General features: G+C 35.0%; 1 protein-coding gene across 3 annotated transcripts in view; it reads right to left on the bottom strand.

Annotated features, from left to right (window-relative positions):
- The window catches only part of LOC138323196 (regulatory-associated protein of mTOR-like), a 28,970-nt gene extending 5,377 nt beyond the window's left edge, over positions 1 to 23,593 (bottom strand). The window contains exons 1-31 of one of the 3 annotated variants that reach the window (XM_069267608.1): positions 23,316 to 23,593; positions 21,339 to 21,441; positions 20,511 to 20,671; positions 20,247 to 20,327; positions 19,703 to 19,849; positions 19,216 to 19,397; positions 18,321 to 18,380; positions 17,683 to 17,783; positions 16,412 to 16,556; positions 15,761 to 15,941; positions 15,305 to 15,388; positions 15,046 to 15,156; positions 13,259 to 13,333; positions 12,767 to 12,832; positions 12,199 to 12,297; positions 11,675 to 11,767; positions 10,917 to 11,060; positions 10,322 to 10,487; positions 8,581 to 8,661; positions 8,021 to 8,280; positions 7,699 to 7,799; positions 7,043 to 7,208; positions 6,429 to 6,645; positions 6,114 to 6,228; positions 4,146 to 4,270; positions 3,353 to 3,448; positions 2,491 to 2,597; positions 1,958 to 2,088; positions 1,551 to 1,637; positions 1,122 to 1,238; positions 310 to 439 (exon numbers count right to left, since the gene is read on the bottom strand). In XM_069267608.1, coding sequence (XP_069123709.1) covers positions 310 to 439; positions 1,122 to 1,238; positions 1,551 to 1,637; positions 1,958 to 2,088; positions 2,491 to 2,597; positions 3,353 to 3,448; positions 4,146 to 4,270; positions 6,114 to 6,228; positions 6,429 to 6,645; positions 7,043 to 7,208; positions 7,699 to 7,799; positions 8,021 to 8,280; positions 8,581 to 8,661; positions 10,322 to 10,487; positions 10,917 to 11,060; positions 11,675 to 11,767; positions 12,199 to 12,297; positions 12,767 to 12,832; positions 13,259 to 13,333; positions 15,046 to 15,156; positions 15,305 to 15,388; positions 15,761 to 15,941; positions 16,412 to 16,556; positions 17,683 to 17,783; positions 18,321 to 18,380; positions 19,216 to 19,397; positions 19,703 to 19,849; positions 20,247 to 20,327; positions 20,511 to 20,671; positions 21,339 to 21,441; positions 23,316 to 23,489 — 3,906 coding nt within the window. In that variant the 5' untranslated portion in view covers positions 23,490 to 23,593. The remainder of the gene's footprint in view (positions 1 to 309; positions 440 to 1,121; positions 1,239 to 1,550; positions 1,638 to 1,957; positions 2,089 to 2,490; positions 2,598 to 3,352; positions 3,449 to 4,145; positions 4,271 to 6,113; positions 6,229 to 6,428; positions 6,646 to 7,042; positions 7,209 to 7,698; positions 7,800 to 8,020; positions 8,281 to 8,580; positions 8,662 to 10,321; positions 10,488 to 10,916; positions 11,061 to 11,674; positions 11,768 to 12,198; positions 12,298 to 12,766; positions 12,833 to 13,258; positions 13,334 to 15,045; positions 15,157 to 15,304; positions 15,389 to 15,760; positions 15,942 to 16,411; positions 16,557 to 17,682; positions 17,784 to 18,320; positions 18,381 to 19,215; positions 19,398 to 19,702; positions 19,850 to 20,246; positions 20,328 to 20,510; positions 20,672 to 21,338; positions 21,442 to 23,315) is intronic. The other 2 variants (XM_069267609.1, XM_069267610.1) reach the window with 2 other exon arrangements.
- Positions 23,594 to 23,608: the final 15 nt, after the last annotated feature.

The raw sequence follows: 23,608 nt of genomic DNA, 5'->3' as shown, positions 1-23,608 counted from the left end.
TAATGTATTTTTCATTATTATATTATATGCTCCACAATGCAAAGTTCATGTACTATTGTATAACAGTACTACGGTTTGGCTACATGTGTATGTTTAAGGTACATACTGTCTACTCTCAAATATGCCCTTCCAATGGTGTAAATGTAGGGTGGGCTTTGGTGAAAACATATTTTCTGGAAAAAAATTCTGCTTACAATTTGTTTTTTAACTTTAAATTCATGACCATTGAACAATAAAGATGTAACTTTAATTTTGTATTCATTACAAGTGTAAAGCTTTAGCTTAACTTCTTGTAGGATACACCAATACCTTATATGGATGGAAGGCCAGACAGCTGATGGCGCCAATTCTCTGTCCCAGGAAGCCCTCATGGTATTTAATTGTACTTAGACTATCCCCAGACTGGTTATAGATACCTATGTACTGGTTCATAGAGCCACTGAAACAAACATGTGATGTTGGTCTTTGGTGTTATCATAAAACACTCCACCTAAATACATCTATTTACTTTCTTCAAATTATTTTATCAAATTAGAGATGGAATCACTGACATCAGATACAAAGACACAACTGATTGTCACTTCAATTTAGAGACTTTAATTTTGAGAAAATTCATTGATTTGAAGCAATATTTTACATGAAAAACATAATTTAAGCATTAAACTATCTTCCTATGGCATCTATGGATATAGATGCCAGAGCTTTGCAGACAATCTTCATAATGCTCGCTAGCGTATTATGAGATGATAGTCTGCAAAGCTCTGGCATCTTTATAGACCATGGATGCCATAGGAAGATAGTTTAATGCTTAAATTTACATTACCAACTCATTTTGGGGTCTCTGCATTACCATTGTTTAAGCTAGACCAGGAAAACAGTTTATCAACGACGATTTAATCCTCACTGCCAACCAGGCTCCGATTTCTCGAAACTTAAATCAAAACTGAAGTGTTTCTCCTTATGTAAATTATTTGAAAATTTTTTACTGAAGTAAGTTTGTGACTAAGTTTGTTCTGAGAAATCGGTGCCAGGGCTAGCTGAATGTCAGAAATAGGAATCTAATTCAGAGAATCTTTGAATATTTTGAATTAAAATATTTTATGTACAGTGTACTGACTTACCATGCTATAACATCGGCTAATTTATGCATATCTACAGCAGTGAGTCCTTGTTGTAGATTTAATACACGGACCGACTCTGTAAACCGTGGGTCCCAAAATCTCACATCTCCACCATTACTGTAACAGACAATGTAAAACTTCTAAAACAGTGGATTCAACTGGTGTGAAACAGAAAATTACCTATGTAAATATGTCTACATTGGAATAAGTATATGATTAAAATGCTGCCACAAAAAGTGGATACGACAAGATAGGACAGACTTGGGTAATAGTACAATTTGTTTTCCTTGAGAATGCTGGAAATGTTGAAATATTGTATGATGCTAAGAATGCCTTGGACACACAATATGCTCTCAATCATAGCATTTCCTGTTATTATACTCTGAATCCACATACTATTTATATGAACCTTGACCTTTTGACCCTTACCTTGTGCTGACAATCTTGCCCTCTGACCCTTTCTGTAGGTGAACCTTGAGGACTCTGTGATTGTGCTCCCTGAGGGTCATCACTCGACTGTCAAAATCAACAAAGGTTGCAAATTTAACTTTCAAGTATCACTATCATCTCAGATTCTGTTAATGAAGCATTATGATATTGTAAAAACACTTATTTTTTAAAATCTTGGATTTTTCACATCAATCAAAACTCAAAAAAACACAAATGACATTAAAGTTATAGTTCAGAGAGAAAACCCAAACAAATAGAAAAGCAAAGTACGGATCAGATATAGAATCTGTAAACAATGTAACATTTAGGATCATAAAAATAAATTGATAAAAGTTTCCTTTTAATATCATGTCAACAATTAGTTGAAGTAAGAAATATAAGCTGACCATTCTGTTGGGCCCAGCCTCCTATCAAACAAGCGTACAGTTCCGTCCCCACAGCCAGCTATTAGGAGAGAGCGGCCGACAGAATCTGATGCGAGGCTTGTTACACAACTATCTGCTCCTGTAGGTATGTCCTAAACATACATATAGGTACCAGTTATAGGTCAATACATAAGATAAAGTAATCACTTAAAACATAGAAAACTGGAGATGTTTTATACTTATTAAAGAAAACTTTAGTTGAATTAGAAACACTTCAACTGAATTTTCCATTAGGACTTGTAATCGATAGACGGTCTTCATTTTTGAGACAAACACTTTTCAAAACTTAAACAAGACAATGGCTAACAGTCGTCATCTACCAGTAAATGTGTAATTATCCCATGACAGCTTTAATATTAAGAACTTTCTGCAAGTTGTAACTCATTTCATGCACTGGTGACAAAAGTCTAGTTATGACTGATTGAATCAATATGGCTTATCTATATAACAAAAACAAATATTATGTTGCGTGCAATTGCTGAACATGACCATACCTGTAATTTGGTCTCTGATCGCGAGTCCCAAATCTTGATAGTCCTAACATCTCCTGATGCCAGTAACATGCCTGACTCCTGTTCCCAGTCAATCACTAGTCCAGAGCCTGTCGTTAAAGTATTGTTAGTTTAACTCAGTATGAAAACTTTCAGTTCTAACCAGACAACTTTATGTAAACTAACTAAATTATAAGTTATAAAATATTTAATCATAAATTCAAAGAGAAGGTTTAGTGGTTTTAAAATTGTAAGCTTAACCATTTATTTAGAATGTTATTTTAAAATAGTAAACATCAGATTCTTTAAGATAACTAGGCTTTACTGTATCCCAGAATTTGACCACAAGTTACCAGATTAATTTCCAAAGCATCTTTTAAATATTACTTTCTTTGCACTTACCATTAATTAGATAATTTGCTTCTCTGAGAAGGAGAGATCACTGACAGACTTATTATCCTAAAATGATTGTTAAAACCAGTAGTAGCTCTGTCAAATGGAATGATGCCAATCTTATTGGATAAATGTAAGGAGAGTATGAGTCTAACCAATCAAGGACACTTCCCAGAGTTTTCATTGGCTGTCGTAACAGAATGTAATACATTTGTAAATAGCTCAGGCTGGTCTAATCACAGGCGTTTGGCTCTATAGACATTTTCTCTCTCTATATATATATATATGTTATACTACATGTCGACACAGTATAACACATATATATATATATATATATAGAGAAAAATGTCTTTAGAGCCAAACGCCTATGGTCTAATTACATAAATCCGACATCTGTCGATAAGCCCCACCCCTATTATGTGAAAGTGAAGACTAGCCATGATTTTCTGTGATCCTAATTATTGTAACATACCTCTAGATAGTGGGATCATATCAGACAGAGCCTGGAAGGCCGTCACCATTTCTACGTTATCAAGGTAGTTCCTCCATATCCTCACTGCTCCATCATCTGATAAAACAAACAAGACAAATTAATTAGGTCTTTCCTTACCTTGAGGTCTGAAATAATTTTTTTTTTCCAGCGGAGACTATACTGAAGTTTAGAAGATAAGAATATTTTCAGGGGATTTCGAGATACTTTTCTCTTACCTCAGACAAGGATATCCACATTTTTACGCGCACGTGCTCAATAATTGTATGACGTCACGACAACAGTATTATGACGTTACGGTAATAGTATTATAATGTCATGACAACAATGAAATGACGTCACTGAGACGGCTAAGACAACGATTCATTGAGGTTACATCATCCTCGCTTGCATAAGTGACAGGTTTATTACAGACACAAAGTGGTGTACGAGGTAAGAGAAAAAGAATCAGGTTTGACAACTAAAGAATCTTCCCTTGGGTTGAGATTTTCCTGTCTCACCCCAAAAGGGATGAAAGATTCTATTAATCCCACATCCTTAAGCAAGGGGTGATTCTCTTCTTCTTGAAACTTCTGAGGACCAAGTTGTTTATATTTAAAAGCAGATTCATTGTGAAACACAGTACAGCAAACTTCCAGCAAAAAAAATTAATGCAAGGGTGCATTATTGTCATCACCGTAGCTTTGAGACAGATAAATCATTACCATGTTAAAGGCTGAGAAACTGGGACATACCTGTAGAGTCGGTTTAGTAAATCTGATTATGACATACATACCTGAACCAGTCAGCATTAACGTATCATCATGAGCATTGAGGAACTCCACTGAGGTGATCTTGGTGTGTTTTGGATTTTCATTACAAATACTTCCAAGCTTGGTTCCTTGTTCCCAATTCCAAAAACTGGAAAAAAATTGCCAATGTAAAAACTTATGTGCTTCTCTGAAATTCTCAAGGACACACAAATGCTAAAAATTTGTCGCCATTTCTTTACTGCTCTCCTGATACAGAGCATGTCTACAGTTACCGATATATCAAAAATTCTCTCAATGGTGAGAAATTCCAATGGGACTAATTCACGTACCACGTGATACCCGATAACGTTTGTGCAGGACTAGTATCTCCAGTGGTGATGGAACATAACTCTTTGTAATCTTCCTGCTGAAATGACGTTATCCCGCGATAACATCATTTGACATCATTCCATCACCAATAGAAACAACAGTCCCGCACAAACGTTATCGGGTATCACGTGGTACGAGAATGAGTCCCATTCTGAGAGTTTGATAATGTGATAAGATTATTTAGGATTGAAATTTATAATTACTTTTATCAATCTCTTCTAATTTTGATTCAAAGCTTAATGGGACATGAACCCAAATAGTGTTGAACTTTAGTGACCTCCCACAATGCACTGCATATGTTAACAAAATGGTGGGTCAAAAACGTGGGTGAAGCGAACACAAACGAATTCTGATAGCAAACAGTGTACGTCAAGAGTCAGTAACGTGCGCGATTGGAAAGTAGGTAAATATAAATAGATCACTGAAATGCATGAGACGGGCGCAACTCCTCACTTTATACTTGCATGATGTACATATATGCAATAAGTCGGGAACCTCCCTTCGTGGTGCCCTATCGAATGAAAAGTCTCGTTTGACTTTTGACTTATCATTCTTACGCTAAATACAATATTTTTTATAACAAATATGGCTTAAACTTCATTTGTCAACCATTGTAAATTAGAAAATAATCTTAAAATGTGGAAAACTAATATTCCATATCATGTCAGCAAGTTTGTTGTTCATTATAACCTCGCTTTCGGCCAGCTTTCGTTTTGTGTTCCAAAAATAGAATATGACGGTCTATTTTTATCATTTTTGAGGTAGGTATTCCCCACGTTTTCCTGTTGTTTTAGATAACCCATCATTGTAATAAAATATTCAATAAACATCTGAAAACCATATCTAAGCATACAGAACAAATTATTTAAGGTTCATATCCCTTTAAAATGTTAGTCCAGTAATAAATACATAAGCAAGGGGTTTGACAAGTTAGATATTGAAGTTCAGGAAATTTTTGTACACCTAGTTACTAAATATCAATGATGTCTTGTGATTATCCGAGAAGTAATATATCCAACGTTTGAAAGACCTAGGACTTTAGACACCAACATTCTAAAAGGACTCCTTGCTTGTGTCTCATCGAAAGCTAATTTGGTATTTTGTTTTTTGGTCGTTAATCACTGGCTACTACAATAGACTCTCCACTGTATGACAGACATCCAGTGATGTAGCCACTGGCTACTACAATAGACTCTCCACTGTATGACAGACATCCAGTGATGTAGCCACTGGCTACTACAATAGACTCTCCACTGTATGACAGACATCCAGTGATGTAGCCACTGGCTACTACAATAGACTCTCCACTGTATGACAGACATCCAGTGATGTAGCCACTGGCTACTACAATAGACTCTCCACTGTATGACAGACATCCAGTGATGTAGCCACTGGCTACTACAATAGACTCTCCACTGTATGACAGACATCCAGTGATGTAGCCACTGGTTACTACAATAGACTCTATCCCCAAATGGATTCACCATGTGATATACATAACAACTATGACCTAAAACTTATAATACTTTAAGTAACCTGACCATTTCCCTATCAGCCACGGCCATAAAGGATTCGTCATGTCATACACCTAATATTTATGACCTTTAACTTTTAATACTTACCTGACCATTTCTCTGTCAGCCACGGCCATAAACGATTCATACGGGTGGAACTTTATCACAGAAGGTATGCCTTGATTTCTATTTACAAATACTTGGTCGTCCAACCGATTAAAACCTGCAAAGAAAACATAAAAACACTGTGGTGAATAGGAATACATGTATATGTCTCCCCTTTTTATAGTAAGGTGCAATGTAATCACATTTGTAATTGTTTGATAGAGACCTCATTAATCCCTGACCTTTGGGTTAGTTAGATAAACACTTGGTTACAACAGTTACCCGAGATACATTAGTTACCAGGGTTAAATTAGTTACCTGCACGCATCTGTTCCTCTTTAGCCTCATTTCTCACATGAGCATTGCGTTTGAAGTGGTACTGTCGTTCATGGTGAGGGAAACTCTCTGGGTCCTGCTCATCAGAAAGTCGCATTAATGGCTGAGCAAAGTGTTTACAACACCAAGGAAAGAACTCGGTAGATACAACTGATGACTGTTTAATACGATTAGCCACTTCCTCTTCCTTCTCCTCAACCTGTAAGGATAATGATACAAAATAAATCACCACAAAGACCGTGCTGTAAACGCAATCGATTTAAACTGTAATTTACCACATATTCATGATGATTTAATTTTGCAATCTGAACTATAGCTGACCATTCTACTGTTACTTGTGACTGCAACAATTTCACAGTAAAGTTAATCACACTCATGGTGATCAAGTTATCACAGTCTCTCACATCTTATCCAATCCCTCTCTAGATTGCTGTTTGAGGTGCCCATAGAAGAAAAGTAGAGTCTGTTTTTCTCAGAATTCTAAAAGTCAAGATGACCTTGACTCACTGTTCAATATAACAGAATTGTTGTATCCTAGCCAATGGTTAACAAACGGAGCACACAAACATATAATTCACTTACTGTACGTATCTTACCTGAGAAGGACCTTTATCAAATATTTTCCTATTACGACTGAACTGTGTTGAATATGTATAAGGACTAGAAGTACTGCTGGGTAACCGTGGTGATGAGAAGTCTCGCTTGATACCACTGGTGACTGGCCGACCAGACTCGTCATACAAGTAGTTCTGAGGAGGTGTTCTGTCAATATGAAAAAGAAGTTTTCAGGCATGCATTTTAACAGTATATTAAGATTGGACAAGAAGACAAGTAAATGATTTGTTTTAATACTATTTTTTTTATTCAGTGAAGTTCTAGTCTAAACAGAAACAAAGACTAACAAAGTTTTGGTTGTGACTTAGGCTTGTTGATTGTAAAGTAAGCTGTCTAGTAGGAAATCTGTTCACTACTTAGCACCATGCACTAAGTATGGACTCAGTTTAAAACATATACCAACAGGAAGTTTATTTACAAGTATGTAATTTTATCACTGGCACAAATACCTATCAAACTGAATGATGCAATACCTACAGATCTGAAAACTGAGAAGTCTCACAGACTGGTCAACAAGCTCACCAATCAAAATAAGACAGGGTGATTCAATAAGCCCCTCACTCTAAGAGAGACAAGCTAATATGGCAGGTGTTGATACTGGATTTTAGTTTGTGTCCCCTGTGTGCTGTATACTTACCCTTGGGCAGTGTTGACAGGTCTGTTTGAGGGACTGGCTGGGGCTGAATGAGTCATTACTGGGTTTGGAATCATTTGAGAGGGTTTTGAGGTGGTTGTTGCCTGTAAAAAACAACACTTAAATTAAAGTAACTCTTAACATAATCAACATCTATTAGTTTAGCTTTAAGATGATATCTGGTTTTGCTTCAACAGTTTGCCATCAGTTGATTATAAGTCAACACGATTGAATATATCAGACTTAAGCCTATATACATTCTCTCCGTAAAATATGAATAGTATTACTTATAACTTCATAGGTTCTTTTTATGTCAGTGCCCTACCTTGAGTTTGATGGTATTGACGATGTACTTGGCCATATCTGCCACCTCGTTGACAGGATCAATGGCCAGCTGAAGTAAAGTTTTCCATACCATAATATAAATATTACTGAAACTGAGTCCAGGGATGGAAGGGTTAGACCCAGCCCGTTTACTGCGAGGGTCTGATGCCCCAGGCATACTGTCCACACTAGAGGTACTGTCCATAGAACTAATACTACTGCAGAAACTTGTATTCCCAGGAGAAGGCTGCTGGCCAGACGCTAAACAGAACAAAGGGTTTAATTAATTAATTTGGGTTTTTGTCACATTGCTGACATTGGCTTTGAAATGATAAATCTAAATTATTATCTGATTTCAAGAATAACCTTACTAATTAGATTATAACAACAGGAATATTTCTAACATGATCAATTTTTTTTAATTACAACTCAACAATGTTCTCCATTGGCATGACATAAGCTGGTAAAGAATATACAGGTGTATCGGAAGGTAAGTTTATATGTGTGTATATGTAAGGGAAGGAGTGTAGGTATGTGTGGTGAGGGAAGTGTGGGGCTTACACGTGCTGGTTAACAAACTCTTCACACTCGTACGCGAGGAACTACGCTTCATTCCACTGCTCATCACCGAGGCAAAATTCTCTGTAAGAAAATCATTATATACAAGTGAAATTTCTCTGTACGTAGTAAAAAATGTACATTTAGTTTCAATTTCTCACTTCTGTGTAAGCCTAAAACATAACATATAAATGCTTGCAACCACGAGTATGTGTTTATATTAATACATATACAAAATGTATGCATATATAATTATAGATACATCTATATGTCAGAGACTTATGGTATATGTATGGTCTTAAAATTAAAATTATAACTTAGATTTTATATAGGAGCCATAGTCACATTACATATTCTATACAGGAGTAAAACTGGTGTTGATTTTGTAGCCTAAACCACCATTACCTTATATTTTTAGGGGACAGTATAAGTGGCCAGAACAAGTACTAAGTTAGGAGAAACCATTATATACGTAGCTGAATATTAAGTTGTATACAGAATATTATGTACCAGTTGTTTAGAAGGCAGTTTTACAGAGGGTGAGTTTAATATGTGCTACAGGTTATAAAATGATAATTAGTATCAATTTTGTAATTTTGCAGACAAACAGTTGTAATAAATTAGATGGGTGTAACTTGTAATATTTATTTAAGTTTTACCACAGTCACCGTCTTAACGATTTATCAGTGTTTTACTATTTTTAAGTTTACAAAACATTCACACACCAAGCTACAACACAAAACAGATTTACAATATTTAAAGCATTCAAACATATTTTCGTCAATGATCATGTGAAATGAAATAAAAATACTTATAAATCTTGCTAAATCTGATAGATAATTTGAAACAGATCCCATGTGTTTGACAGTTGATTTAAGTATGTTTTAAAACGGCTACAAGACAGAATCTAGGCAAGATGGTATGAAAGGCAGGGATATTGTAGATACCCTTGGTATGTATCCACTTACTTTGCCAAAAATTATTTTTTTTAAATTAATTGGAAAGAAAAGTGAATATTTCTATCTGTATCGATAAATGGAGCAACTACAGCTGTATCTTAATAACAGGGCGACAAAAAAACATTAAAAATCATAAATATACAATTATAAAGCATTGTCCAATACTTGATGACTGGGATACCAGGAAATACACTACAGTATACCACAAAATACAGGATACCACAAAATACAGGATACCACAAAATACAATACAGGATCTACAACAGCACCAGGTAAATCAGGTTCATCATATTAGGTCATTTATAAGCGTTGGAAAATATCTCAGAATAACCTTGGCATAAAAATAATTGAAAAATAAATATTTCTTTTAAATCTGAAAAATTTAGTAATTGCCTGTCACATATAAATGTGATCAGTATATTTTACCTGGTGCTGTTACACCAATATATATACAACAAACTAGCTCTGTGTAAGAGGAAGGACAAGGCCTCATCTGAAATGTTCATAGCACTTTTAAAACCATATTGATTTCAATATTTTAAAAAATTCTTTTCAACATAACTTTTTCAATATGATCATGTTGCCATTTTTTTCATGTTTTCATTGAAAGAAATGGCAACAATTTAAAAGACATTTAACAACATTAACCACAATGGATTTTTAAAAAATTGCCTATAAAGAGTTTGTCAAAATTCTGCCATGATATGTCTCAATGTCAAAGCAGCAAACCAACAACAGAGAAGGCCTTGGGTAATTGTGGAGGCATGCAGGAGTGCGTTAGTTACCAGGGTTACCAGACGATGCTACAACATTCCACCCACCCGGGGCCTCAGCAGCCACAATTGGCACCGCTTTATCCTTCTGTCTCTCCTCTTCCATCAGCTGGGTTGCCACGGTCGCAAACTGGGACTCAAACTGGGTTACCAGGTAACCAAACGCCACCACAAGTTCCTGTAGATAGACAACACTTGGAGGGCAAAATGTCAGCTAAGGACATCCATATTATAACCTAGCTGCATTTAAACTGAAGATGTAAAATCAACATAGTAGAGACTAACTTTAAAAGGTTGCACAAGGAGAATGAAATCTTGGTATGATTATTATGAGTAAAACTTGTTTGCTTCAACAACCAAACCCACCACACAAATATATGTTCAACATAGCTGGGAAAGTGAATGGATACCATTTTAGTATGCTATGAAATTTGGAAATAGCAAGCACCAAAAATTTTAGAGGGAAACAAACAATTTGAAAAATTTATAATATCTTACGACTAGCATATTTTATACCATATTACAGTGACAATGGTTTTGAGCCTAAAAACAAAACTAGACCTTGTAAACATTGTTTAAAGGCTAAATGTACAGTTTTACAACAAACCTTTCTGACAAGAGGGTTTCCATCTTGACCGACTGATGCCAAGGTCATACCAACTCCAAGGTCAATGTTATTAGCATGGTCACTCCGCTCTGACGAGTTGTTGTTAATAAATGTTCCTAGTGCATACACAGTAGCTGCTCGTACCTGTGATGAACATTAAAGCAAATCACTTCATATTTTTAAGCAATGACAAGATACTTCCAGATTTAATATTCAATTAAATTTTTTCCTTGAGAAAACAAATAGTTCTCAATCTAGCTGTTCTCAAAATGCCTTATAATTATATTATTATGGAAAAGACATTCCAAAATCAAAAGTGTATGTTGAATGTATGAGATTAATAATAATTAAAATTTAAAGAAGCGATTTATATTAATAAGTAGTAGTCAGTGTTTTCCCAAACTGTTGAATCCCAGTCCCATAACACATATTTGAAAATGTGATGCCACAAAGACAAATCAGATCACATAAGAATTTAGTTAATTTTAAATAACTTTTCAGCTCTGACAACACATTATATATAAAATGTACAATTGAATGCCTTCACTCAAACTTGTAAAACTCATGAAGATCCTGTATAATTTAAACCTCTAGTTCTGTTGATCCTAAGCAAACTTTTTTTCTGTCATTTTCAACAATACTTACTCATATACTAGACTGATTATAAGAAGTTAACTGTGCTCCATCTGACTTTTATAACTCAAATTCTATCTTATTCAGAAAACCTGACTTTTTGGGAGAAAGATTACAGTATGTACCTCTGGGGTGGGATCTGTTAACATTTTGGCCAGTTTCTCGTGGGCGCTATCCCTCACTCCACACCAACGAGCATTATCAAAGCTTGTCCACACCTACAGGTAAATGAAATAAACATTTTAGTCAGTTATATACACCGTAAGCAATACATTTTAGGCTGTGCTTCCATATTTATTGTTATATACTTTTGGAAAAATTATGGCAATGAATGATAAAGGAACTAGACAGCTGAAAGTTTCTGATTCACCAGGGTCACAATTTTACTGCTGACAGACAGTATGACACAATACTGATGAGGTAGAGCTCTTAAATACACACAACAGAGGGCTCAAGAAACAAAACCTCTGAGGCTGCATTGGAATATCAAAAAGGTTACCTCATACAATATACTGAAAGATAGGTCTATTCTTTTCCCCACTCCTTGTGGGTTATCAATAACCATGTTAGAACTTTAGGCAATATTTCAATTCATAAAGTAGACTTACATGCCTCCTTTTTTAAGTTATAAGAAATGCCACCAGCCTACCTTGCCAAGACACAGGGCCAGCCATTGTCGTAAGGAGTCGTTGGTGTCGGCCAACTGTTCCAGACACACCGATATCACATTCCCTTGTAAGGCTGCCTCCTGATCAAGTCAAAATACTCACAATGTAAGTTTGAATATGTGTAAAATTATTAGCTTTCTGCAAAATCATTATGAGGCTAAAATATTACATGTGTGTTCAAACTGTAACCTCACTTTAAAACTGATACTGTATCTTACAGCAAACTCTCCCTTCTCCCTTATTAGGTTTTGTTAAACTTATATTTTTTGTTTTATTTCCATGGATTACTATGAACAGTGAGTACCGTTCAATGAAAACCATTCAATTCATCATTAAGAGGAAAAGAAAAGACAGGATACCAAAGAAAAGGGATCTACTTTCAACCTGAAGATGGAACCACTCCAACAACCATAGACCCATAAACTCTTTGAGACAAAATTTGGTCAAAATAAATTCAGTTGTTCATTTGTTCATGACAAGTAGTCTTGATAGAATTAACCTCTATTTTTGTTTAGGAGCCCACTCTTCTAGCCTCCAGATTCAATATACCTGTCCTTGTCTGTAGTCATTCACAATCATAGAAAGAACAAAGGCAGCCATCGTTCTGTGTTCTGCCTGGAAACAAATGCATTTGTAATAAAAATAAATGAGTTACTTGCCAGTCATTATCCAGTGATTTTTTTTTTAAATTCACATGGGGTTAATTTCACTTGTTTAAACTTGTGAATATGTCATCAATAACTCTATGACTTTGTCAAATGATCACATTCTCATCAAAGAAATGATATAAACTATTTTATTTTAATAAATGTTAAAAGTATTTTAAATGTTTTGAGAGGTGTTAATCCAAGGACACCGGATCCAATTATGGTACAGTATCATAAATCTGCTATTGCTGAGCTGCTTTTACAAAATTTTGCAGCATTTCATCCCAGACCAATATCTTGGCCTGATTTTAACTAATCATAATTCTTAGTTCATTTTAACTGTCAGATAAATCGTTAAAACCAATTTGATACTTTTGACCCAAGAAATACTTACTGGCATATAGGGGTCAGCTAGTACTGCCAGAAAATACTTATGCCCGTTATCTTTTACTAGGTCTGCCTGGCAAGACTGAAAATACAAAAACAGCATTATAGCATGTACATTTTTCCTCAAAGGATTCAGATAATTGGGGTATATCTCATCATTTTTTCATTATTGAAAAAAATAATTCATACTTTAGGCCATTCCAATTTGATTTCTTGTTCTTCGGATTTTGGGATTTTAAAATAGGAGCGAGCGAGCGAAATTTTTTTAATTCAAAAAAAAAAATTGAAAGCGGAAAAAATTGGAGCGAGCGAATATTTTCACAGTATTTTTTTATTAGACTTTTATGTTTATTTCTTGAAATAACAATTACTATTAATAACGGAGTTTTTATGTTAAAATATAAGTTTTGCTGTTTTCTTCAGTGTTTTCAACATTCATAACTGTATCAAAGATGTAAAAAAAAGAAGTCTAATGTTAAGGTATTTGTGCAGCTATTGAACATATGCTATTCCAAAAAATGCTTTCAATGCATGGCATACATGTATTTCAATTTTAAGAAAAAATCTTGACAATTTTAACATTGAATAGCAATGTTTAATACCTAAAAGGAAATAGTCAAAGAAAGTTGAACTTTTTGTCAATAATTTCAATAATTAATTTGCTGTTGACAGAGCTATCAGCAAAAACCAACAAATTAATAGAAGCAATCAGGGATTAGCATTAATGGAAAATATTTTAAACCAATATAACCTCATCTGACATGTACATTCTTTCTTAGTTGTCACATAATATTGTATGGAACTGACTATTTATTATTTATGATTTTTTCATGAAACGCAAACATACATATAACCTATCAACACAAAAATGAAGGCAAATGTATGTTATATTGTCGTAGAAAGTAACACTAAGTTTGGATCTCAGTGAAATGTGTAATTTACTACCGATGTTAATTTGACCGAATAGCAGACGAATCATCACCTATCTAGCTGTTACTAAGTCATGCAGTCAAAACATGTTTGCAAATGCAAACTATGTGGGCCACGTGTCAAAATTCACACTGGCCAGGTCTTAAGATATAAGGCAACTGATGTGTTAATTAATTAGGCTAGAGATTGCCTTCAAATAATGGACATGCTTGATTACCGTTATTCGTTCGTAAGTCGGCCAGTCAAATCACCTGTCATGGTCGCCATTTTTATAGCGAGATCGAACGGAAAGTCTTTTAAAAGAGTTGCAGACAACGGCAAAAACAGACTGAAATCGGGACACGTCCTATTAAAAAGTATGCGTCCCTCAGTCTCTACCTCGCAGTACCACTCTGCACGTGGTGGTGGAAAAACTTGACATTTCTGTTGTTGTAAAGGTTTGCAAGACGCTTGCGGGTTTGAAGACACAATGTATGAATAATTCAAACATCTGAGTGACCAGGAAATGATGACTAGTAAAAATGAACCCTCTGAAAATTTGCCCGGGTTCGTCAAATTCCCAGACAAAAAAATGAGGAGCGGTAAAAAAATTATTTTATTTTTATTTCATTTTCAGAAAATAGGAGTGGGAAATCCGACGAACGAGACATTAAATTGGAATGGCCTTAAAAATTTATTCAATGTCCAGTATTTTTATAGACATTTCATTTAACTATAATCTTATAGAGATATACAATATTTTTTTTTAAATTTAACTGGTACTCCATTCAACAACTCAAAAGAAATAAAACATTAGCAGAAAATTTCAGCAGTATGAGCCATAGATATCTGAACTTCCAAGATTAGCAATTGAATTCTACTCACACTGTCCACCGACAAGATCTTTGCCCAGATAAACACCAACAGAGGGCGTAACTCCCGTGCAGAACTCTGTAGCAACTTCAGTACATAGGGAAAGATACCAACAGACAACGCCTACACAATAAACAAAATAAGTTAACTGTTTATACTAACGCAAAATTTGACAATAACAGACCATAAGACTGTACAGGTAATAATTATACATCAGATTTCCTACCTAATGTAGAAATGCAACAGTTATTGTGTCCTTATATCTACCTACCAGACTGACTGCCCAGGGTCCAAGGTCTAGGAATCGCCCCAGTAGGTCTAATGCCCGAAGTCTGTGTACCTGACTCAGGAGAACCTGTAATAGGATGACAATTGGATTCCAAGGGATTAGGAATAACAAACAACTAAGATATAAACTATGTGATCGTCTCACAGATAATCAGGATATCTATTTGAAATTATTTCAAAACATAATCTGACATAAAAATATGGCAAATTACAATTAACACAAGACTGAAACCATAGGCATAGAATGCACAAAATGATAGTAGAATAGGCAAGATCTGTATTGGACAGACATGCATATTAAGAAATAAAATATATTCAATGGTCCAGTGACAAGAAGCATACAAAATCCAGATTATCAACTTTGAAATTCCTGTGGCTGAAAGTGTCGAAGAAAGAACAAAAGATGGAAATATGGCCATGATACAAAACAGTAACTTACCTGTAGCACTATGGGGAGTTGTTCCGGAGGATTGCGAGTCTCGGAGCCGTATGTTAGCCACACCTGGAAAGCAGTTAGCTGCTCTGTAAAGAAGGGACTATGTTGGAATGTGGAGCCGTCATCCTCTAACAGACGAGGTAGCTGTCGCAGGCACAAATCTAAAGCCAAGTCCCATGCTTGCCTGGAATATGGTAGATACTTAAAGTCATTACTAAAGCCATTTATAACATCATGAATATTAAGCCAGTTTATAAGAATTGGATGTAAAAATCATTTAATCTTTTGGTTTAAATTTCATTTCACTACTCATAAAGCTATATCTGGTGTGATCTCTTTTATGAAGTTTTATAATAATCGATTCTTAGACTAGCACTGTCGCAAAGAAGAGCATTAATTCTTGACTAAAACTTCATGATTAATATATTAGATACATTTTTTAAAGAAGCAAAATTGTACACTGAAAACTTGTATTAGATATAGCAAAATTGTACACTGAAAACTTGTATTAGATATATCTAAGAAAAGATACTTGTTTTTACCTTCAATATCTAAATGTTTAATTATCAGTATGCTTATATGGTTCAACTTCTATAATTGCAACACCCATAAATCATATACATGTATATATATGACATTTCTATTGAAACGTACCACATGGGGTGTTGGTAAGTGGGAGGTAACTTTGGCCCAGACACTGGCGTACAGTTGTAGGAACGCATTATCCTTTCAGCCAGTAAAAAGTTACGGAATAAACTAGCTACCAGTAGATCTTGTCGGAACAATTTCTGGAACAGATCTGAAAACAAAGAATTAAAAAAATATTTGAAAAGAGATTATTTCATAAATTATGACAATTATAACCTGATGTCAAAAGGCCTTATGCTACACTTGGGTTTATATAATGGTAAATAAGAAGATTTAAATCACATCAACCTCTCTTACCATGAATGCAGAACAAGTAATAATCATCAAAAGCAAGCAATGTAACCTTTCTCTTAGGGAGAATACAAAAGTACTGTGAAATCATGTATTTTCGTTGGTTTAATTTTCATGGAATACAAAATTTAACACGCTCGTTGGGATTTAAATTCGTAGGAAGACGTTACAGGGCATGTTTTATTTCGTGGGTAACGAGGTATGGAATATTACACACATGACCAAGAAAGAAAATCTGTTACGATATTGTACAGTAGTGAGTAGTTTTCATTGACAATACGTACATGGATACGTTACGTTACACCTGTCCAGGTACATGATGTGAGATGTTTTTGTACCCACATCGGAGCCTACTGTATAGAGTCTCTCCTTCTCATTGTTTGAGTGACCGTCGTATTCTGATCACAATGGGATTTAGGAAAGCAGCTACGATCACTACGATTTGTATGACTTGTAAAGACTGAACTGTCATGCATATCGTGTTAATATGTTCACGTGTTATCACTTTGATTCTCTTATATTTATGACATACTTGTATTAAATATCAAATGACGTGTATCAAGCTTGGATTTGATGAAAAATAAAGGACTATTAAACTGTTTTGAAAAGGTCTGTTCTGCTTTTTAACTGACGTAATACGTATACATACTAGCGACCACCTGTACTACAGACTGTAGTCACTTAGTGTACATTTCATGTTTGTACTTTGAAATGGATTGATTTTCGTGGGGACGTAATTTCGTTGCATCAGGCCAAAAAACGAAAACCACGAAAATAAAACCCCCAGAAAATAAATGATTTCACAGTAATAAATAGTTCATGAAAGAATTTAAAAATTACAAATGATTTTCATCAACCTTTTGCTGGCAACAAAAACATTATTACATCAGATTAATGACTATAATTGTACACAGATAGGGTGTACAGTGCAGTTTGTCTCTGTCTTAATCTCAACCACTCTCCTACAATCTCACCCCACGTCATACCTCTTGGAAGTGTATTCCATGCGATTGTGTCAGTAATTGCTGTAAATATCCAATTAAGTTCCCCAAGCATGGTCCGTCGGTCATTTAACTGGCCAGGAACTCTGTAATAGACATTATAAAACCTTTACTTATAGCCTGACAAGATATCAGAATATCAAATTAACACAGGGCATCCAGTTGACCCTTGGCTGTTAGTAGTTTCAGAAGTCAAATAACTATTTCTCAGAAATCTGAAGAGTCAAAAATTTGACAAATAGACATTGGCTTCAAACTCAAGAGTCAAATCTGATTTTTGAGAGTCTGAAACATACTCTCAATGGTCTACTGGATGCCCTGTTAACATAGAAATCCTAACTTAACACATCTTTTAGCTGAAAGGAAGGGTAAATCCATTTCCAAGTTTTCATGTTTAATTAAACCAGGAGTTATTTTTTCTAACATAGAAATTATGACAAAAAGGCTTCTGGATAGAAAGGTTACATGCGCTAAATGACTGCTGCTCTCAGTCAACGGTTGATTTATTAAACATTAAATAAAAACATTTGTATCTATTGGATAACCTACCTAATACTATCATAACAATGCATCTATTCATTAACAAGAGGTTTTACTGTATCTTCTGTTAAGTTTGTACTTACTTGTCCACCAGCTCAGCAGTGAGATTTGGCACAAGTTTACTAGTGTTCTGTAGGACATACCTGTAGGGAGATGTAAACATTATCATCATAATACACTTTAAAACATTATATTACTATCAATATTCCATACTTCATAGAACTATGTCTCATTGAGAAATAAACATAAAGCTGGTATCAATAAGTGTTAATATTAACTGATTATTACACCTACTGAAGATAGCACAACCATGATACTTTTTCTACTATTTCACAGTCAAGATAGCACAACCATGATACTTTTTCTACTATTCCACAGTCATCCTTATCTAAATGGGATGGCTATTTTGATATGCATAATTCCGTCTTTGCATATTACAGAGTTAGCTCCCTTTCGGGTAGGTATAGATTGTTACGTCATTATTTTGTGAGCGCAATTCAGGCCCGCAAACACATGATATCACAATCGATACCTACCCGCAAGGGCAGATAACTCTGTAATATGCAAACACAGATTAATAACAAAACAACAACATAACAACAAAGAACCTTTTCATGGGATATTTAATTTGGCAGGTGTGGTGAGAATACTCACCATTTGAGGGCTATTTTGTTTTAGATCCTGAGTTGTGAGAATACTCCCCATTTGAGGTCTATTTTGATAGATAATGAGTTGTGAGAATACTCACCATTTGAGGACTATTTTGATAGATACTGAGTTGTGAGAATACTCACCATTTGAAAGTTATTTTGATAGATCCTGAGTTGTGAGAATACTCACCATTTGAGGGCTATTTTGATAGATCCTGAGTTGTGAGAATACTCACCATTTGAGGGCTATTTTGATAGATCCTGAGTTGTGATAATACTCAGCATTTGAGGGCTATTTTGATAGATCCTGAGTTGTGAGAATACTCACCATTTGAGGGCTATTTTGATAGGTGTGGTGAGACATGAAGTAAAAAGATCAGCAGGCAGCTCAGGGTTCATAGGTAGAAACTCTGTGGACCCACAAGCTGCCAGTTGTATACAGTTTTTCACCGCTGACGGTGAAGGTGCAGGGCTGTTGAATCTCTGACTGCCGCTCATTGACGATGAAGACTAAAATATCAAAATAAAATTACAAATCAAACATCAGAACATTGCTCATTAATGATATGCAAGGAAAAAAGGAAACAGCTTGAACTAGTAATCATACCTAGTTTCTAGAGTTAGCCTTGCCTTTTGGAAAGGTGCCATAAATATTGTTAAAAAGAAGTTAACCCATCATACACAGATGTGGTTTATGGAAATAGAATACACATTGTATACCTAAATAAAGATCTATATAAATTATATATTTTTTTGTTGTACAAGGCAGATAGATCTTAAGTGGGAAACCATATTTTACAGAAGACATCCCTCACCTCCATCTCATGTTCTCTTTGCACTGAGAACTGTTTGAAGGACTCAACAATGATTCCGGCATTGGAACAGTCGTACACATAGATAGACGGACTCCCCATCCATGTCTGTAAGTCATACACTGAGAGTGGGATGTACTGTGTGTAGCTCTAAAATAACAAAATCAATCTCAGTTAGTTCTTCAGAATTCTTTGCTGAAGAAGATAATTTAAACTTAAGAAATAAACACTCTTATATTTAAGATCAAACTGCAGAAAATCAAATCAAATTGACGTAGGTCAATTTCCAGAAGACCACTAAAACATGAGTCATATTTCTGACTAGGACCATTTTCGTTTATTTGGAACAACCGATTTGACCGTTTGTTAAAGTCATTATTTCAAGTATAAATCCTAACGGACCTGCAGTTTTTTATACAGGAATGTGAGGGTTTTGTCAAGGCTCGTCTGAAAACAATATAAAATTACCAGGTCCGTCTTTAATTCATAAACGAACAACTAGGTCCAACCAGTCAAACCGTATAATCGGAGGCGGCCTAGTATTTACCTTATTGAATACCCAGATTTCTCCATTCACTGTTGGCTTTGGTACTCCATGGCCATTGTAATGGAAAAGAACCCTTTCTTCCTGAAGTCAATGAAAAAAGTATAGAATAATCTATCTAAATAACAGTTGCACTAAAGATACTATTTTCAGGACAAAAAAAAAGAGTAAACAAATTGTGTTTTGAATCCTACATGGTATAAAAACATTCTAAGATTCTAAATTTCAATAATTTCACAAAGACATTTAAAACAACAATCTGCCAACCTTTGCGTTACGACGCAGTGAAGAACAAAGTTTCTTGACCTCGTCAACCGTGGGGTCAAGACTTTGCTTATATCGGGCCCTTGGCTGCCATCTCTCATACTGCTTCTGAAGGTTACTTCCAATGGCCTCCAGAGCCTTCTGTGGGCTAGAAGTGGTCGGATCTGTCAGAACAAAAATTGTACTAAGTGTCAAACAAAGAAACTCTCAGATATTTAGATATTTTCTCTCAAAGATTTAAGTGAATAGTCGGGCAAAGGAAGGAAAAGTCAATGAAAATGGTGTTAAGACATCCAGTATAATATCTTATGAAAATAGAAAAATAAAATTTCCCATCAAAACCACTCTGCATGTGAAGAAATTAATTTATGTTATAGGAATTCGAAAACCGTCCTCCTGCTAGCTATGTCTGTGTTGACATTTCCATGCAGTCTCGCTTTCAAAGAGTTCGGCAAATTTATTGTTAGAACTGCACTAAATTAACACAGGCTTTTCCATAAATTTAAATGGTCAAAACTGGACAATATAAGCAGAACTTGACTTTTGGAAGTCCAATGAACACATTTAAACTGATTTTCTTTGCCCGACTATTCACTTTATGTACTAGGAGAGAACTTACTATGTATTGCATGTTTTCAATCCTACAAATGTACCGGTATTTCAATTTATTATTGAAATAAAATTTTATTGAAATTGAAATTAAAGTAAGTTAAGACAATATTTTCTCTGTGATTGCGTATCTAAAATTGTCTGTTATATTAGTGGAAATAATTTTCAGAAATCACCTTATCTATAGAGAGAGTAAAATAAAAACAGTAAAAAACAATTTACCAATCCAGCTTTCTAGACGAGCACATGGTGAGGTCTTTACTACATCAGGAGGATCAACCCCCACATTCAAGCACAGCACCAAGGCAACACTCACAGTCTTCATCTACAAGGAAAAGGGGTTCAATAAATTGAAATTATAAAGAAATCAGGCACAGATCCATGAAATACAGAAATTACTAACAGACAGATTGACATTTTAAATTTTAACAGACAGACTGACATTTTAAATTTTAACAGACAGACGGACATTTCAAATTTTGAACCATTATTGTCAAAAACCGACTTCTTTATATAATTTTATGAAGAAAACATTGGTACCTTCCAAAAAAATATTTCCAGTAGTAAACTTTATTTTTGGAAACTTGAGCATTTAACTTGAAATAACTTCCAGAAGTGGGCTCATAAATTATGCCATTATAGCTAGGTCCCTAAAGTCCCTCAAAAAAGAAGATGACTAGGAGCCCCGAAATCTTCTTTTGTTCAATGCTGTAACTATTCATCTACAGAGAATATAGGCATCAAACACAACAGACAGGAAATTCATCCAGCTACTTATAAGTTATATGATGCAATTACTAAATAGTAGTGTAGCATGACTGGACTAAACGCCGATGATTGGCAGCTAGATAGCTCAATCTGTAGAGCAAACCGTCTATATAGCTAGTGTTCTGAGGTCCTAGACTCAAGCTCCAGTTTGCATGCTTCATTTTCTCCTCTCATGCTATAGAATAGGGGTCCAAATAAAACCCCACGGTGCTGGTACATTAAATATAGTCTTGTAAGTCTTCATGGGTGAAGACTTTGAGAAGGGAAGGAGTGTAGCAGGATTAGACTGGACAACGTAGTTCATTAATCAGTAAAACATCTGGCTAGTGTTGGGGATCTAAGGTTTGATCCCAGTCTTACAGCTACAATTTCTCCCCTCTCATTATAGTGATATGATTATATCATAATCAATATGTATGTATAAGGATTACAGAAGACCTTGCCAAGGAAAGCTACCTACAGTGTCAAATTTTATTAAACTGTACTTGGACCCAACCAGTAGTCCGGACGTAACAGTAGTCGTGATTGTGTGCATATTCTGCTCTGCGTCCAGATTTCTGAAAGTCTGGAGCTGTTTACGAATACTTCATGATGATGTTGTTTTGTTTGTGTGGAATAATGTGTTTTGTGAAATACAAACAATTATTTTTTTTCCAAAACCACGACCACTGTTCCTTCATGACTACAGGTAGGGTCCCAGTATAACTTAGAAATTAAATAACTGGTCATTGCATGTTTTGTACTTAAAGATGTTCCATCGCTGACAAATGGTATTTTTTCACCATCAAACAGTAGCAGACGATTTAGTATTTTCTTCAGTTACAAAAGTTACTTACTTTACACCATTGCCACCACTGAAAAGTTTGAGCTCATATTTTACTTAAAATTTAAAATATGAAAAATAATTACTTGCATCCTGAAAAAATTCTGTTGCACTATATCCTATATGGAATGAAGTAATGATTGCGCATGCACCAAAGGCAAAATAATTATTTTGATGTTATTTTTTGTGTTAAATAGGAATATATATACATGATTAAACACCAATTATTGTTCAAATGATGAATATCATTTATGCTCTGTCGGCGGTTGAGCATCTTTAACTTAAGGAATGATAAGCATTATTTATCATCTGCAAAAATACCTATTTAATGAATAGATCTATAACTACCAAATATACCATAGCATACGATAAATCTTAGTCAACGAGAAAACTATTTCTTCAGCTTTACATCATGCTGATCACTGCATAGTGAATTGTTTATATCAAAGGTTCTTCAATAGCCTAATTTGACTAAGTTTACAGTATACACGTCACTATGTCTAAAAGTGTACCAAAATAAACACACTCTATGAACATTTCTTGAGATTCCTTGTATACGTTGACAGTGTAAATAAAACAACACACTCTCTGGTAATGTAAATGCATACTCGTTCTTTCATTCGCCATGTCTGAGTAACTTTGGTCGAACCCTCAATTTTCTCTCGATGGCGAAGTTCATTGAAAGCCACTGGTAGATGCCAGTCAAACAGCTCATCCTCTTCGTCACACAACTCAGTGATGACATCTGCCTCAGACGTCCCGGATTGTGTGAGATTCAACATTGCTATCTGTCAACTATCAGGTGCTATTGGTGTCATGCATTGAAAAGCGAACATTTTCCAAAACGGACGGAGGCATGGCACGGAAGCAGCCATGTTTATTTTCCTTTTGGGACATTTAA

The sequence above is a fragment of the Argopecten irradians genome, chromosome 5 (assembly GCF_041381155.1).
Source record: "Argopecten irradians isolate NY chromosome 5, Ai_NY, whole genome shotgun sequence".
Classification (NCBI taxonomy): Eukaryota; Metazoa; Mollusca; class Bivalvia; order Pectinida; family Pectinidae; genus Argopecten; species Argopecten irradians.
Note: the sequence above shows the minus strand (reverse complement) of the source record. Positions and strands in the feature narration are given on the sequence as shown.